The sequence below is a fragment of the Quercus robur genome, chromosome 11, assembly GCF_932294415.1.
Source record: "Quercus robur chromosome 11, dhQueRobu3.1, whole genome shotgun sequence".
NCBI classification, from domain to species: Eukaryota; Viridiplantae; Streptophyta; class Magnoliopsida; order Fagales; family Fagaceae; genus Quercus; species Quercus robur.
This window is the reverse complement of record NC_065544.1, coordinates 46,195,370-46,213,952: the sequence shown is the minus strand read 5'-3', so window position 1 is coordinate 46,213,952 and position 18,583 is coordinate 46,195,370. Positions and strand designations below refer to the sequence as shown.

General features: G+C 33.6%; 3 protein-coding genes across 4 annotated transcripts; 2 read left to right on the top strand and 1 right to left on the bottom strand.

The window, feature by feature from the left end:
* Positions 1–208: 208 nt before the first annotated feature.
* LOC126706748 (protein CHROMATIN REMODELING 35-like) lies at positions 209–7,600 on the bottom strand. 2 transcript variants are annotated; one of them, XM_050406289.1, is made up of 7 exons: positions 7,083–7,600; positions 6,250–6,645; positions 4,863–5,075; positions 4,336–4,743; positions 3,113–3,271; positions 658–2,438; positions 209–572 (listed from the first exon to the last, which is right to left on the bottom strand). In XM_050406289.1, the coding sequence occupies exons 1-7, from the start codon at positions 7,575–7,577 to the stop codon at positions 569–571; spliced, it is 3,456 nt and encodes a 1,151-aa protein (XP_050262246.1). In that variant the 5' UTR covers positions 7,578–7,600; the 3' UTR covers positions 209–568. The 2 variants fall into 2 exon arrangements, with proteins under 2 accessions (XP_050262246.1, XP_050262245.1); XM_050406288.1 differs by having other exon boundaries at positions 209–2,438.
* A 7,434-nt stretch (positions 7,601–15,034) lies between these two features.
* LOC126705113 (probable E3 ubiquitin-protein ligase RHA4A) lies at positions 15,035–15,625 on the top strand. Its single transcript, XM_050404061.1, has one exon. It carries the CDS (start codon positions 15,035–15,037, stop codon positions 15,623–15,625), a length of 591 nt encoding a protein of 196 aa, XP_050260018.1.
* A 1,937-nt stretch (positions 15,626–17,562) lies between these two features.
* Positions 17,563–18,156, top strand: LOC126705111 (uncharacterized). The gene has a single exon (XM_050404060.1). The coding sequence runs from the start codon at positions 17,563–17,565 to the stop codon at positions 18,154–18,156; it is 594 nt and encodes a 197-aa protein (XP_050260017.1).
* The last annotated feature ends 427 nt before the right edge of the window (positions 18,157–18,583 follow it).

Below are 18,583 nucleotides of genomic sequence, written 5' to 3'. Positions count from 1 at the left end.
TCAATTCATAATTGCCGATTTGGTTTATTTGAATTTTGAATTCAAAAGCCAGATTAAGAAAAACAAATTTCAATTCTCTCCATCTTTTAAATGCCCCCCCAACCCACTTTTGAGTCCTAAGAACGGAAGAAAAATTCACTATATTCTCAAATTAACCTATATCCCACTAGCTATTAAAAAAAAATACATATTGAACCCATGGGTGAGATGGTAGCTTAATTTGGGAATGCTGTAAATTTTTGTTGTCCTTAGCTCATTAATACTTCAAAAGGCAGGTCCTATCAAATAAATACATGGAATTCATGAAGAAGCAAGCATTAACGCAATAAAATTACTTTCCACTACTAGTAAGTTTCTGTTTTACTTATTTTTGGTGCTCCCTCCTAGTAACTTTTCTGGATGATGACCAAAATATTTTCAACATTTCAACACAATGGACATGGGCAATACAATGCCGAGGAGAAGTTTCTTCATTGTACCTTCATCATACTGATAGTGTTGTGATCGAAGCACTAATATACATATTTATCAACAAGCACAACTTGTACTAAATTTTGATGATTTTGACTTACCTGAAAATGCGAACAAACTTTTTAAGGGCAGATTGCCTAATAATGTCTACCTAAGAAACAATGAAATCAGCATGAAAACTCTAACCTTTGAGACAAAAGCTTTATATCTTCCTGCAATGACAGACTTTCCAAGAATGGATCACCACAATCCTTCACATCACAAGTCTTCATTTCAAATTCGCTATGTCCACAGTTCTCATTCCACTCAAACCACATCTTTGAAATCGACTCCTTTCTGAAGCATGTGTTGTGATCTTCCTCTTCAGGTGAATCAGCAGCAATCAATCTATAAGTGTATACTTTTCTCTTTTGACCTGGTCGGAATGCACGGCCTATTGCTTGGCGGCTTACTGATGGATTAAGATGAACATCCAAAATTAGGATGCGAGAAGCCCCCACTAGAGATATACCTTCCCCACAAGCTCTGATTGAACCAAAGAAGACTTTTGCATCACCAGAGCTATTAAAGCGTTCCATGGACCGCTCCCTGTACTCGGAATTTGAATCACCAGTTATCATAAAAATTTCTTTTTGAGGTCTCCAACCTTTTACCTTCATTGATAATCTCTCCAAGAGTTTCAGGGGCAATATGTATTGGCTAAAAACCAGCAGCTTCTCACCAGCCGATTCACATAGGCCCAACATATTAAGAAAGAACTTCACTTTTACTCCCTCTCTCACATTCATATTTCCTAACATTTCATCTATCTTCTCATCATCAACTAAACTTTTGTCTCCAGTTGATGGATATTTCTCCGAAAAATATTTCAACTGTGGATGCATATAGACAAGACTACCCAAAGAATTTCTTCTGAAGTAATCCAACCTCCTCAAATTTTCAACTTCAATTTTCTGTATTGCACTGAGATTGAGCATTACATTGAAATCAACAAGTCCAGGAAGCTCATCCAGGAAATCTCCTTTGTAGTAATGGAGGACTTGGCGAGTCATCTCACGGAGGTCTTGTATGACAGTTGCTTTCCTCTTGGAGTTTTCATCCTTCTGTTGCAGTGTGTGCTCCACTAAGTCAAAGAAAGCTAAGTCCATGCCAAGTTTTAAATTCTTCCTCACGCTTGTTACCTGTACTCTGCTCATAATGCGCCTAACAATATCTTGGGAAGCTTGCAATCTAAGAAACTTAGGACGAACAAGATTCAAAATGTTGAATACCTCTTTCACATGATTTTGATAAAGAGTACCTGAAAGAATGACTTTGAGAGGTGTTTGGATTCTTGAAAGTGAGTGAACCATATCAGTGTTCTCATTCCTTGGAGTATGACCTTCATCTAAGATAAGAATGGATGGGACCTTCAGAAGAATATCCTGACAATCAGTTGCCACCTTGCTAGTTCCACGGTCACAAACAATGGCAGAGAACTGCTTATATCCAAGAAATAGGATGCTCTTCTGAGCTACCCATTGTCTCAATACATCCAGCTGCTGAGATCGACTCTCTGCTTTTGAACCATAAAAATCAAGCAACGGAATGTCCTCAACTTGCCATATTTGGAACTCTTTCTTCCAGGTAGCCAGGATGCCTTTAGGTAGAATAACCAGTGGCCTAGCATGGGGATACCTGGCTAGGAAACTCTGAATGAAACTTATAACCAAAAATGTCTTTCCAGAGCCTGGAGCATGGGCCAAAATGCAGCCTCCTGGATTATTAGATAGCAGGTTGCTACAAAGAAAATTGAAGCCCTCCACTTGATGGGGTTTCATTTGCTTGCTATGCCTAGGATGAGCAAAAATCTCATTTGCCATCAGATCATCATCAGAAGATTTAACTCCAAGTGGTAAACTCTTATCTGACCCTATGCTGTTGTTACTCTGAGAATCACGCATGTAAGTTCGTGTAGTCCTTTTGCCCTGGATTTTGAGGCAGACAGGGTAAATAGAATTCTAAGAAGGGAGCAATTAGCAGAAATGGCATCAAAACTCGTAATATTTGGATCCAAGTAGATCATTAAATCAATGATTTTGAATAAATAACCAAGAAACTATCAATGGATCATGTATATCAAGAAAAATTCACAGTAATAGAAAGACCATTATTAAATAAAGCATTCAATTAGGAATCAATAGCAGCCTAGCCAAGAAATACACAAAGCTCAGAAACATTCACTTAAAGATAGCAACAACAAAATTGTACAACTTTAAGTCTTTACTGCAGGAATTTGTGACCTCAGCTCCCATTCCCACTCCAAAAATTAAACCAATTGCTGTTCCTGAGATATCAATATGTTAATCCAGGAGAATCTGTCTTAAATTATCGGAAAGCATTTCACTAGGTGAGGAGTCTAAATGTATTCTACTTTCAATTATGTGGCCATGTCAAATATTCCCATTAAAAGATGATATAGTTCCCCATTAGTTACATCTAAGCCCCAATATTCATGTCCGTTCAAAAATTCAGTTAATTTATTACATACCCAGCTTGAAGTATCCAAATGCAGATCCACTTGACGAACAACATATAATTGAACGGTTAAAACTAAAGAATAAAAAAATGTGAAAAAAATTTACAAGAAAAAAACCCATACCTTACTATATTGGAATTCAAATATGGATTCTATTGCTTTGTCAACAACTCCACAAATGCGACAAACATAACCAAGATCGTCCTTCAAGAAAAAAGAATGATCACATTCTTCCCCACCTTCTCTTGTGTGTTCATCAGTTGAAGGATCAACACCAATATCCTAGCATGAACTTGAACTAAATCAAAAATAACTTTGGAAGAATTGAAAATTTTCAGCAAAGATTCAATGATAGATGATTCTAATACAAAGAGTGAGATTTTCAAGTCACCGGCAAAGTTAAAAACCTTATACATCAAAAATAGAAATGCCACCTCAAAACCACAAGCAAAATAAGCAACAATGCCCATGTTTATTCTGCACTCCAAAGCATAATAAATGAGCTCATTGTTGGTATATAAGCATGAAATTCAGATGTAATCTTATGTAGTACAAAAGACTGGATACAAATATGGTGGAATACATGCATATCAGAAATAAGCTTAAGCTTAATCTATGATTTTTCAACTTGGATATGTTTATATGGCATGCATCCAATGTGCACCCCATTCATATTACTCACATAAAATATAAAAGGGTCTCCTTCAAGGAAGTATTCATGCTTTAGAAGATATGCGTTTGTGCAAGGTAGAAATGACTTAGAAGGACATGTAATATAGTAGGAATTTTGTCATTTTTCTTAATGAGATACATTTAAATTTTAACCATTAAGATTGCAGAAGACCTTCAAGATTAATGCATCTAATAAAATCAGCAACAAGCTGGTGTTGCCTTGCTTTTCTAATTATTTGTAATTCTTTTGAGTTTAGGAATTAATGGCAATTGTTATTGAATTTTTTTTTTTCAAAAGTACCACACACATCAAACCATATTTTTTCATTTATCCCTACAAAAACCACTACACTCTTCAAACTAAATCAAACTTCTGACTGTGACTAGTTCCAAAAAAAAAACTTTAATTCATTAACATATTCCCTTTATTTTCTGCAAGTGCTTGTTAATCAATAGTAGAACCTAAACTAGCATGTCAGAGTCATCCTCAAATAATAGTGCAACAACACCATAAATTCCCAAGCATTTGCAAGACTGCAAAGCAAAGCAAAGAAATAGGAGGCAGTCTTAGAGAAAATGGCAGCCACACTAGTCTATATGTTTTATGAAGCAAGATTAATGAATAAAATACAAGAAAACTTTATCATCATGTATATAAAATCAAATGCAAATACCTTGGAACATTCTAATGCGACTGCCATCTCATTCCACATATTAGCCAGACCATTGTCTTTAGCATTTGATTGAAGATTATATTCCTCTTCCTGATGAGAGTGGTAATTGTCTTCCTCAATCACCATATCCTCTCCTGAATCATAATATTTATCTTTATCTGTCCTGATATTGATTTCATCAGCCACATTTCTTACCCTTTCGCTTGGAGCTTTGATTTGCTTATCATCCAGCCTATCATCTACAGTATTAATTTCATAATTACTTTCTTTCTCCTGAAATAACTGGCGACTCTCTTCCTCAACTAGTACATCTTCTGCACCAAAGTTCCCATCTTTAATTATCCTCATATCAACTTTACCAATTATACCATCCACTTTTTCCCTTTCAGCCTTGCTCTTTAGAATATCCTGAACCAAAATATCATAATAACGCCAATTAATTTTAAAAAAAAAAAAAAAAAAAAAAAACAAGAATAATAGGGCAAAGGAAACTCAAAAGCAAGAAACACATCAGCCACATTTCTTACCCTTTTCCTTGGAGCTTTGATTTGCTTATCATCCAGCCTATCATCTACAGTATTAATTTCATAATTACTTTCTTTCTCCTGAATTAACTGGCGACTCTCTTCCTCAACTAGTACATCTTCTGCACCAAAGTTCCCATCTTTAATTATCCTCATATCAACTTTACCAATTATGCCATCCACTTTTTCCCTTACAGCCTTGCTCTTTAGAATATCCTGAACCAAAATACCATAATCACACCAATTAATATGAAGAAAAGAAAGAAAAAACAAGAATAATAGGGCAAAGGAAACTCAAAAGCAAGAATATTTTAGTTTTAGCATAATTAAGAAAGATCTTGATTCAACACAGGCATTCCACATAGTAAGTTACATAAGTCTTAGCACTTGCTATGAACACATCTTAAACAAGGTGACTTTTTGGCAGATAAGTTTAGGTTTAGAGCCCCTGCACTACTTTTTAAATATGTTTTAGCCAGCAATGGTTAGACAAAGGGACCATAGCTCCCCAGAAACTTATTAAAAAAAGTTATCAAAGCTAAAAAATGGAGGCAATCTTTACAGAAAATGGCAGCCACACTAGTCTATATGTTTTAAGAAGCAATATTAAAGAATAAATGACATAAAAACTCTTGAATATCATGAATAACAAGTCAAACACAGACAGTTTGGGATGTTCCAATGCAACTGTCATCTTCTTGCATATCAGCCATAATCCTTCAGCATCCATTTCAAGATTATGTTCCTCTTTCTGATGAGTTTGGTGAGTGTCTTCCTCAATCACCATATCATCTTCTGAGCCAACATATTTACCTGTATCTATCCTGATCAATTTCGTCAGCTACATTTCTCACCTCTTTGCTTGGAGCTTTGCTTTCTATATCTTCCAGCCTATGAGCTACAATATTAGTTTCATAATTACTTTCTTTTATCCTGAAATAACCAGAGACTGTCTTTCTCAACCACTCAATTTTCTGCATCAAAATTCCCACCTTAGAAGAATAATAGGGCAAAGGAAATGAAAAGCAAGAATATATTGGTTTGGCATAAGCAATGATCTTCCTAATTTAACACAGGCATCTGACATAGCAATTATTTCCGTCAATTTGCTTTGAACACGTTAAAATAACTCTTCTGCTGTTACGTTTAGACCCCCTGCACTATTTTTTGTATTTGGTCATTAGCCAACAATGGTTCACAAAGGAGGGTAGCAAAAAAGAGATCCCCAAACATTTGCCATAATGTAAACCAAAGTTATCAAAGGAAAGAAAATGGAGGCAATTTTTACAGAAAATGGAAGTGACACTAGTCTATATGTTTTAAGAAGCAAGATTAATGAATAAATGAAATGAAAACTCCTAATATAAAGATTAACCTCAAACGCAGATACCTCGAAACATTCTAACGTGACCGTCATCTTGCATATATTTGTCAGACCATTGTCTTCAGCATATGTTTGAAGATTATGTTCCTCTTTCTGATAAATTTGGTGATTGTCTTCCTCGATCTCCATATCATCTCCTGAGCCATCATATTTATCTTTATCTATCCTGATATCAACTTCATCAGCTGCATTTTGTACATCTTTGCTTTCTATATCTTCCAGGCTATGATCTACAGTATTAGGTTCATAATTACTTTCTTTTTCCTGAAACGACCAGTGACTGTCTTCCTCAACCTCTACATCATCTTCCACAACAAAATTACAACCTTTATCCCTCCTAATATCAGCTTCGCCAATCATGATTTCTACTTGCCCCTTTACATCTTCGCTCTTTAGAATATCCTGAATCAAAATATAATAATCATGCCAATTGATATGTGGCAAAGAAAAAGCTTAGAAGGAAAATGAACAATAAAGCAAAGGAAACTTAAATGCAAGAATATATTAGTTCAGCATATGTATTAAAGAATTTGCTAATTCAACACAGGCATTCCGCAGTTAGTTATATCAGTCTGTCAACTTGCTTTGAGCACATGCTGAACAAGATGACTCTTTAGCTGATAAGTTTAGGCATTTTTTTAGGTCATTAGCCAGCAATCGTTACACAAATGAAAGTAGCCTCACCCTATACTTAAAATAAAGTTCTACGGCCCTAGTGAAAGCTTGACATAGTCCCAGGTCTCTACTCTCTAGTACAACCACCTTGGTAGAGAGGCCCTTACAATATCTGCAGTGTCAGGCATGTAAGTATAAAGTTACATATGCAGGAAAAAACTTACAATGGAATCCTTCACGGAAGGCTCCAACGCAACCTTCGGACATATATTAGAATGCCTCCCATGTTCATCATCTTCATCATCTGAACTAAGATCTATTACAGGTGGAACTACTGAAAGGGCATCAATTAACATACAGTCATCCTCTAAATCAATGATATTTTCAAGTGCAAGATGAGTGGCCTTCTGAATCACCAGATTCATAGGCTCTTTACACTGGTTCTTTGGCACATCTGAAAATGTAAAAGGAAGCATAGGATTTTTTGCAATAACATGGTTCAGCAATCGTGACCTTCGTGCACAAAGGGCCTCTATTTCTTTTGTCACACTTCCAAACATATTTGTATCCAACATTTGCACCAAATTGGGACTGGCAAATGGTTCTGAATCATTAACAATTCTTGACGTGGACTTTTGTTTCTTCTGTTTGAACTTATCATGCTTAGTCACTGGATAAGATCTGCTAACATAATTTTCTACTTCAGAACTAACTTTCATTCTTTTGGACCCCTTGGAATGCAACTCTGTTTTCAACATAAAAATCATCCAAATTTTAAAATCTCAGCACTAAAAAAAGCAAACAAATAAAAGCATTTTGGAACCAACAAAGTTCATAAGAATTCATCATAACAAGTCCCAGTATATCATAAACAACAGAAACCAATGTCATAATAATTCTGGACCAACACAAACACCTTGGACATGAGTAGAAAGTTCCTAAAAGGCAAGTTTTATATACATGTCATAACAACAATTCAAAGAGAATTTCAAAGCACAGCAATGATTACAGATTTACAATGCAAATAAAATTTATTTGGTAAGTTACAACGTACATACTGCCAAAACAAATTTTGTGAAAATTGCAATTTCATAATTGTATTTGATGTGCTGCATCATCAAACATGTGCACAGAGCTACAAAGTTTCAAACTTATCCCACAAGATAATATACGAGCAAATTGCCAGGGCCAGCATAACAGTGGTAGAGCATGTTAATCATACAAAGGCTGACTAAATATAAGTATAATGATGATAAAGCCTTAAATTTCTCTAAACTCATGACCAATGAAAACCCATTAAGCTCCATTCATTTTAACGTGATATCTAGTTACAGAAAAATCTTCCTGTTAAGGGTTACTCTCAGAGGTCCTACACATCTTAAGTTTTTTAAAAAAAATATTTTTTTAAATATTTTTTATCATGCAGAAAATTATTTGATTAGTAAGTTACTCACACTCAGTGAGTATTGAACCCATGAACTCATTTTTCACTTATTCCAGGGGCTTTGAATTCACAGCTTCACTCTCCACATTCTTCTCAAAAAGAAAGTGTCATTTGAGCTAAAGCTCAATGGACAATAACTTCCTGAATTTTATAATGCCCTCTTGAGCTAGGATGCACAAACACGGATACAATACGGTGACACGAGTAATTTCTGAAAAATTATAACATGATATGACAGATATGACACAGGTACGATACAAATAGGGCATCTCAAATGAAGTATCCGTACATCCTAGCTCTTGAGTTAACCAAAAAAAAAAAAAAAGAGTCACAAATACTACATAAAGCTCCCCCTTTTATGGGGTCTGAAAGCAGTGATTGACAAAACAGTCTTTACCCAATTTTCTTTTGCAAAATTGTTTTCCTAGGAAACATTTTTCTTCAAGACAAACATAGCCTTAAACCAACTTCCTTTTACATGTACAAAATGGGAACATGCTTAAGAAAAAAAAAAGGAGGAAAGTGTGCACACACACAGTAGCTAGATAACATATAAAATGATTAAAGTAAAAAAAAAAAATTGCATGACCATAAATCCAAAATAAACAAAACTATAAGGAACCAACAATCTATTGCTATAATATAGCGATAAATCCAAATGGGTGGTGAAACTTGCCTGAAGATGGACTTGGGTATTCAATATCTGGATCCATGGCTCACTATTCACTAAATATTAAAAAAAAGAAAGAAAGAAAGAAAAAAAAAGTCATACAGTGATGTTTTAAATTCTTTCTTGGCGAGGAAGGAACGAAGAAGAAAATGCTTCAATCAAAGTATCTCATTTTTCACTTTTCCTTATACCTAAAGCATAGCTCTATCCCATTAGTAAAAAAAATTATTTCTTCAAAAACCAACAACCAAAAACAAAACAGAAATGGAAAACTTACAAGTTTCTCCCTTCTCTATTTTCTGAAGGAAGGTGACTGCTGGAGATTCTACACAGTGTCTCTTCAGTTTCTTTAAGGTCCGTACACTTTTAGGTAGACCCGTGTATTTGTCTCAAGAAGAAAAAAAAGAAAAAAGAAAAAGAGTACACCATCACAAACTTTGTCCCACAACTCTTTAGTTGCATAGCATTAATGGTGGAGAAAAAGTAATAAATATAGAAAGTTGTAAAAAGAATGTAACAAAGGTTATAGTTTTAAAATAATTCATCGAAGTGGACTCATTGGGTTTTTTTAAGAGAGAAAAAATTCATTTGCTATTGGTCGTCAAGGTGGGAAATTATTAGTGAATTTCAGTTTGGTCAACTAGTAAAGTATCTTGGTCAAAAGTATCTGTTGTTCAACTAGGTTTTTTTTAATAACTATAGTTCAACTAGTTGATGCTTGTTGTTTCCAACTAAATAACAACACATATTTTGGGTTTAAATCCACTCATCCTCTAACTACTAAATTATAGTTTTTTTTTTTCAAAAACAAAAATGGTGAAGGCTTTTGTCCCTTAATGAGAGATTTGAGGTTTGAATTCTAACTATACTAAAAATTGATTGATATTTTAGTTTGATGATATAAAGTAATTATCATGTAGTAAATGCTAAAAGTTGAACTCTATTATATTTATATAGATATAAAAAAATGCAAAATTATTAGTCATTAACTAGAGATTACCTACTAAACTAGTTATCGAAATTTCAATAAAAGCTATTGATTTTTGAACTTTCAGAATAATGATGTGACTTTTTTTTAAATGATATGGGAAAACTAGTATATCTTTTTATAAATACTATGCAAATAAACTACCAGAAGTAATCAAAAGCCAAAATTGAAACATACTTCCTCTATTTTAAGCTGCGTTTGGATTGCGCTGAAAACCAGCGTGTTTGCGTTTTTCAGCTTTTTTTTTTTTTTTTTTTTCACGTGTTTTTTAGATTTGCGGTTACTATTCATGTACTGTTCAATGAACAGTAACCGCAAATTTTGACTTTTCAAACTTTTTTCAGCCAATCAGTGCACATCGTGTACTGTTCACGGATCCACAAATTTCACTTTTCAGCAATTTTTTCATTAAAAATGGGTCCCACGGTACTATTCACACATTTAAAAATTATTTTGCTACAGTATTTTTCAGTTTTCAGTTTCAGTTTTCAGTTTTCAACGGTATCCAAACGAACCCTTAGTTTCAATTTGAAACTCCTAAATTTTAAGTAAATTTAAAAAGCAGTTCCCTCTATCTACCTTTCACACCTTCGATCAGTTAGTTTTTCCTTCCTAAAATCATCATCTAGCAGTTTCAATGTTATCTAATTTTTTTTTTTTTTTTTTGAGAAATGTTATCTAAAATTTAAACATACCGCACTTCAACAATTTAGAACTATATTATCTCTCTACTCATTCTCTTTTAATACTATATTCAATTTTGAACAGAATTTCAGCACGCAGTAACCTCTAAAAAAAGAAAAAGCAATTATGCAAACGGATAAGATTATATTAATTAAGTTATTAAAGGAAAGCAATGATTTATTTGTTTCACGGTAATTTTTCAATGAAATGATGAAATACATATACTGATATATATACAAATTATTAAATTTTACTCAAATATATCCTTATTGCCAACACAAAAAATTCATTCAATCTTTTTTTCCAGAAAGTTACATGTGCCCTTTAATTAGATATTGAAATTCATTGATGATATTAATTAAACCATTCGTCTTGGATTGAGTGGCAACCATTAGACTGTTATAGGTGGCGGCGGAGGTGGCCAGTGGGCGATAGGCAATGTCCGAAGGCAAAAGGCAACAGTGGATGAGGAAAACCAAATGCCAGCCCCACATAAGAGAAAAGTATTTTGTATCAAATTAAGGCATGAGGAAAACCATTTTAATGTTGACCAAAATCAAAGTGTTTATTTAACATGCAACCATGTCACACCACACAAAGCAAGCAAAACAGAACATCACTTCAACAATGTTTCACACCACGTGTATGGGACATAGAATGACACACTAAAAAAAAGTGTAGGATTTCATAGGCAGTGTGTAACAAGATTTAGCATAAGAATAATTAGCATTAAACAACAATTTGCATGATTTTGCATGTTACAATCAAGGGCAGCTCAAGGACCAGGCAATTTAGGCATAGGTAAGGCCCCCAATTTTTTTTAAGAATTGACCCTTGATAAAAACGACACATCTTATTATAAAAATGTATAGAATGATGTTAAAGATATTACAAATTTTTGTGTCACAAATCACAAAAAATTCAAACATTTTATTATGGGATTTAAGTCCACCAATTTTATTCATTGTCACATCAATTTATATATTTTATATCATAAAGTTTGTAATAATTTTAACATTTTCCAATATTGTATGATAATAAGTGGTTAAAAAAAGGGTTTTGTACTATTTTTCTCACCTCCAAAAAAGTCTCCAATATGTTATATCAACAAAATCTCAATCCAATTGAAAACTTTTAACTTTTTCAGGGAAAAAGTTATTTTGGTACTTTAATTTCTGTAAACCAATATTCTGTACATGATAGATTGTTAACATTACCCAATATCCACCTAATCTTTCACATCACCACACACCAAATAATCTTTATCTCTTTCTTAACACTAAAATCTAAATTTATTATGATGCATCATCTTATCTAACACGAAGTAGACCTTTATTTTAATAGAATAATACATTTTTCTTTAATTTTTGAACCATAATATTTTTATTCTTTGATTAATATTGATTCCTATATAAAATTATTTTTTTAATTCACAAAATTTCTAGAATTAAATAAAATTTTATTTAATTGATATTTAAATGCAGTGGTCCTACCCTGATTACAACAGTTTTCCTAAAGCCCATGTTCAAGTGCCTAGTAACTCGGTGGAAATCATAATTCCGGAGAGTGCAAGGATTAGCTTTTCCGTAAGAATTTTTGAAAGTTTGAGAATTCTATAAATACATGATACATAGCAGTTTAGTCTCTCACATCACATTAATTACTCAGTTGTTTTTGTCTACACATCAATGGCTATTACCGAAGTTGTTAAAGTTGTGTTCAAGGAAAGAAGAAGCTAGCAGAGAAATCTCAGGAACGCTTCAAGTTTCTTATCACTCTAGTCTCTAGATATCAGAAAGGCCACCGGGACCTTGACGGCGTTCTACACACACAAAGATGTAGATATTCGAACTCGTTCCAGGCCATTGTTTTCAATCCGATCGCTCCTGCTGAGCTACTCTTTTTGCCGGCTTACCACCAGCACCGTGCCTACCTTTCTCACGAGGTCGCAACGCACCTCAATCTTGATCCTCAGATGAACTACTTCGTGACTCTCCAGATAGCGTCCCATGCAACAAACTTTATGGTCAAGAAACACCCTTTTGGCTATTCCATTAAGGCCGAGCTGGAACTCCTTCGGTTTGTAGAGTCAGTGACGTCCGATAACGATGACGATGAAGATGTGGATTATGGTGCTTGCCCTGTATGTTTAGAGGATTTTTCTTCAACAGTTGGGTCGAAGATGGTTATGACGGACTGCTCACATTATTTTCGCAAGTCTTGCTTACTTCCTTGGTTAAAGAAAGCAGAATTCTTGTCCCACATGCCGCCGTCGGTAGTGGATATTGAAAATTGATTTTCTCCTTTGTATAACATATCAATCAATATTAATATTTATATATAAAAGAAGAGAACTAACGTGAAATAGCATAAAATTTTGGAGTTTTGTATAAATGGTTTTTTATTTAGCCTTTCATCTCACCTTATCTTCATATTAATAACCGGTCTAAGCCATAAATGTAGAATATTAAGAGATGTGGTTTGGTTCCACTGTCACGTTAATAGGTACTTTAAGAGCAATTGTTAATAAACAATTTTAGGAATATATTTACAAATGTTAGATTTTTATGTTATAAGTTATAACACATGTTATTATAAGTATTCCAATTTCACAAAATATTAAAAGAAAAGTAGGAAGAGAGAGAAATATGTAGAGTTAGAAAATCTATTAGATTCCCACAAAAAAAAAAATATTAAAGATGATATTAAAAAAAAAAAAAGAGAGAAAAAAAAAATCTAATCCTTATTTGCTGATGGAGAAGAGGGCTAACAATAGCAAATATTACCTTCACTCACTCTCCTTTCTAGGTTCAAGTATATTGGGGGCTTACCCTTCAAGAATGTGATTGAAGAAACTGGAAAAGACAATGGTAGCAGGTTGGGTAGAGTTATTGAAGTTGACAATCAGTCATGGGAAGCAGATCAAGCTAAATTTATGTGGGTAATGGTTGATTAGCCAATTGATATACCATTAAGAAGAGGAGGATACATTACAAATGCAAAAGGGGAAAATTCTAAGTTACAAGGGGAAAATTCTAAGTTACGTTCAAATATGAGAGATATTACAAATTCTGGGTTACATTCAAACATATATATGATGCCCACAATGGTATAATGATGTTAGAGATATTACAAATTTTGGTGTCACAAAAAAAAAAAAAAAAATCCAAGTATTCATTTATTATGTAGTTTAAGTCCACCAATTACATTTATTTTTCCTCCCTTAAAAGTTACCATGGCTTTTGAGTGGAGTTGTGGTGTGCCTTTGTGTTAGAACCCCTTTCCCTCTCCCTTGTGTGTGTGTGTGTGTGTTTGTTTCTCAAAAAAAAGAATGGGTAATTGTCCCACATTGCTTAAGAGAGTGTGTTGTGTGTAGTATAACTTGCCCCACCCTCCCTTAAAAGTTACCATGGCTTTTGAGTGGAGTTGTGGTGTGCCTTTGTGTTAGAACCCCTTTCCCTCTCCCTTGTGTGTGTGTGTGTGTGTTTGTTTCTCAAAAAAAAGAATGGGTAATTGTCCCACATTGCTTAAGAGAGTGTGTTGTGTGTAGTATAACTTGCCCCACCCTCCCTTAAAAGTTACCATGGCTTTTGAGTGGAGTTGTGGTGTGCCTTTGTGTTAGAACCCCTTTCCCTCTCCCTTGTGTGTGTGTGTGTGTGTTTGTTTCTCAAAAAAAAAAAAAATTACATTTATTTTTTCACCCTAAAAAAAATTACATTTATTTGCATAGCTATTTGTGTGTTTTATACATGTAGTAAAGTTGGTAGAACTTTTAGCATTTTTCAAGATTGTATAATAATAAGTGGTTAAAAAAAAGTGTTATGTACTATTTTTCTCACTTCCAAAAAGGTCTCCAATATGTTATATATCTAGTACCAACAAAAACTCAACACAATCGAAAACAATAAACTCTTTTGGGGAAAAAAATTGTTTTAATGCTTTAATATTTGTAAACCAATATTTTACATGATAGATTGTCAACATTACTCATATAATCTTTCACATGGGCCACATACCAAACAATCTATATTAATTTCTTAACACCAAAATCAAAATTTTATTACAATGCATCACCTTATCTAACCTAAAGTAAACCTTTGTTCTAATAGAATTATATATATATATATATTCAAAAAAAATTATTCTTGAACCATGATATTTGATTATTTATATGAAATAAACTTTGCTTCGGTTAATATTGATTACAACAGCTTTCCTAAAGCCCAAGTTCTAGACTTCTAGTGCCTAGTAAGTCGGTGGAAATCATAGTCCGGGAAGTAAAAGGATTAGCTTTTCCATTAGAATTTAGGAAAGTAGAAGAATTCTATAAATACATATATAGCAGTTTAGTCTCTCACATTAGTTACTCAGTTGTTTTGTCTACACATCAATGGCTATTACCGAAGTTGTTAAGGTTAAATTCAAGGAAGCAAGAAGCACAGAAGTCTCAGGAAAGCTCCTAGTTTCTTATCACTCTATATATCAGAAAGTCCACCGGGACCTTGACGGCGTTCTACACCTGGACGTAGACATTGGAACTCGTTCCAGGCCATTGTTTTCACTCCGAGCTCCTACTGATCTACTCTCGTTGCCGGCTTACCACTATGCCTACCTTTTACATGAGGTCTCAACGACCCTCCTCGCAACGCACCTCAATCTTGATCCTCAGATAAACCACTCCGTGACTCTCCAGATAGCGTCACATGCAACAAGATTATTGATGGCCAAGGCACAACCTTTTGGCTACTCCATTAAGGCCGAGCTGGAACTCCTTCGGTTTGAAGAGTCAGTGACCGATAAAGATGGCGATGAAGTTGTGGATTATGGTACTTGCTCTGTGTGTTTAGAGGATTTTTCTTCAACAGTTGGGTCACAGATGGTTGTGACGGACTGCTCACATTTTTATCACGCTTCTTGCTTACTTCCTTGGCTAAAGAGGCAGAATACTTGTCCCACATGCCGCCGTCGCGTCGTCGAATAGTACTGAATCGATGTTGAAGTTTTAATTTCTTGAATTTTTTTCAGTTGTATAAAAAGTTTTTAGCTTTTTTTTTCTTCGAGCCATAGTGGATAATGTTGACGATTGATTTTCTTCTTGCATTTTATTTCAGTTCTATAAAAAGTTTTTAGCTTTTTTTTTTTTTTTTTTTTTAATATGTTTTTTTAGATTATGCGTTTTGAATTAATAGGTTTTTATTTAACATTTTACCTCACTCTCGACTTCTTATCAATGAAATACGGAAGATATTGATAAAAGATATGATTCTATGGAAAATTATTGAATATTCTAAGAGTATCATAAATGTATTCTCTCTCTTCTCATATAAATTATTGGTCACATCATAAATTTAATTAGTGAGAATTGCTTTTATGTGAGATGATAGAGTATATATTTATGGCACTTTTGGTCATTGGGACTTTAGGAGTATTCTATAATTACTCCATTTTCCAACTTTCACTTGTAAATTCATTAATTTCATAAATGAAATTTTTTCTCCATTTAATGTTAGATTTTCATGCGAGATAGCATAGCATAAGATTTTGAAGTTTTGTATAAATAGTTTTTTATTTAACCTTTCACCTTACTTCATAACACCGACACGTTATTATAAGTATTAATCAAATTTCACAAAATATGATCAAAAGGCCAAAAAAAAAAGTAGGAATAGAGAAATATGAAGAATGAGAAAAAGGTTAGGTTCCAAAAAAAAGCAAAAAAAAAAAAAAAAATCTACTTCTCTTTTGCTGTGGAGAAGAGGGCTAACAATAGCAAATATTACCTTCACTCACTCTCCTTCATGGGTTCAAGTATGGAGCTTAACCTTCGAGAATATAACTGATGAAACTGGAAAAGACATTGGTAGCAGGTTGGGTAGAGTTATTGAAGTTGACAAACAATCATGGGAAGCAGATCAAGCTAAATTTATGTGGGTCAGGGTTGATTTGTAGATTGATGAACCATTAAGAAGAGGGGGCTACATTACAAATGCACAAGGGGGAAATTTATGGGTTACATTCAAATATGAGAGATTACAAATTTTGGGCTACGTTCGAATATATATAATGATGTCCAAAATGGTATAATGATGTTAGAGATATTACAAATTTTGGTGTCACAAATAAAAAAAAATCAAATATTAATTTATTATGTAGTTTAAGTCCACCAATTACATTTATTTGCACATCAATTTGTATGTTTTATGTAGTAAAGTTAGTAGAACTTTTAGCATTTTTCAAGATTGTATAATAATTAAGTGGTTAAAAAAAAGTGTTAGGTACTATTTTTCTCACTTCCAAAAAGGTCTCTAATATTTTATATATATGGTATTAACAAAAACTCAATGCAATTGAAAACCATAAATTCTTTTGGAGAAAAAATTGATTTGATATTTTAATTTTTGTAAACTAATATTTTACATGATAGATTGTCAACATTACTGACCTAATCTTTTAAATGTCCACTTGCCAAACAATCTATATCACTTTCTTAAAATCAAAATCAAAATTTATTACAATGCATTACCTTATTTAATATAAAGTAAACCTTTGTTCTAATAGAATAATAATTTTTTTTTGTGTAAATTCTATTCTTAAACCATAATATTTGATTATTTATATGGAAATTAACTTTAGTCTGTTAATATTGATTCATAATTTTTTTTTAAATCACAAAATTTCCAAAATTAAACAAATAAATTTAATTGATATTTAAATGCAATGGTCCTAACTTAGGACAGTTTTCCTAAAGCCCATGTTCTAGTTCCTAGTAAGTCGGTGGAAATCATAATCCGTAACCTGCAAGGATTAGCTTTTCCGTTAGTACTTAGGAAAGTAAAGAGTATTCTATAAATACATATTCTCTCTCTCTCTCTCTCTCTCTCTCACTCTCATTGCTCTGTTTTTTTGTCTACACCGTCAATGGCTATTACCGATCAAGTTGTTGACATTAAATACAGGAAAGGAAAAAGCATAGCGTTGGAAGCCTCAGGAACCCTACAAGTTTCTTACCGCACAAGGTATCAGAAAGGCCACCGGAACCTCGACGGCGCTCTACACTTGGACGTAGACATTCGAACCTTTTCCGAGCCTTTGTTTTCTCTCCAAGTTCCAACCCAGCTACTCTCGTTGCCGGCTTACCACCATGCCTACCTTTTACAAGAGGTCTCCAACACTCTCGCAATGCACCTCGACGTTGATCCTCAGATCAACTACTTCGTGGCTCTCCACATTGCGTCCCAGGCCACAGACTTGCTGACCAAGGCACACCCTTTTGGCTATTCCATTGCAGCCGAGGTAGAACTCATTGACATTGAAAAGTTGGGGACTGATAATGATGATGAAGATGGTGAGGATTTTGGCACTTGCTCTGTGTGTTTAGAGGATTTTTCTTCAACAGTTGGGTCCACGATCGTTAGGACGGACTGCGCACATTTTTATCACGAGTCTTGCATTCTTCCTTGGTTGATGAGGCAGAATACTTGTCCCACATGCCGCAGTCAAATCTGCGAATAGTGGAGGATGAAGTTTTATTTTCTTGAATTTTATTTCACTTGTGTAAATAGTCTGTGGCTTTTTTTTTTTTTTGGTGGCATAGTGGATGTTGAAGATTGATTTTGTTCTTGCATTTTATTTCAGTTATATAAAAATTTTCTAGCTTTTTTTTTTTGAAATTCTATTATGAAATAGTAGAATTTTATATTTCTTTGTTCAATTGTTGTATTATTTTTAAGTCACTTGAGGAGTATATTTAGTTTTACAAATTAAAAATTATAGACCTTAAATCTTAAATTGTCAACCTCCAAAAGTTCACATTTTTTCTTTTTAAGAAATACTCCTAAAAAAAGTAAAAAGAAATAATAAGAAGTTTTATATTAAAAATGTCAAATGTAAAAACCAAATATACATCTATGCCTGATTTTAAAAAGAAAAAGAAAAAGAA

What these genes read in the sequence shown, in the direction of transcription:
- LOC126705111 (XM_050404060.1), top strand. Translation starts at nt 17,563, where the DNA reads ATGGCTATTACCGATCAAGTTGTTGACATTAAATACAGGAAAGGAAAA.
- LOC126706748 (XM_050406288.1), bottom strand. Translation starts at nt 7,577, where the DNA reads ATGAAAGTTAGTTCTGAAGTAGAAAATTATGTTAGCAGATCTTATCCA. An exon ending in TCACGTTAGAATGTTTCGAG is followed by an intron (nt 5,076 to 6,249) that starts GTATCTGCGTTT and finishes ATTTTGGTTCAG; the next exon opens with GATATTCTAAAGAGCAAGGC. An exon ending in TCGCATTAGAATGTTCCAAG is followed by an intron (nt 3,272 to 4,335) that starts GTATTTGCATTT and finishes AGTTCATGCTAG; the next exon opens with GATATTGGTGTTGATCCTTC.
- LOC126705113 (XM_050404061.1), top strand. Translation starts at nt 15,035, where the DNA reads ATGGCTATTACCGAAGTTGTTAAGGTTAAATTCAAGGAAGCAAGAAGC.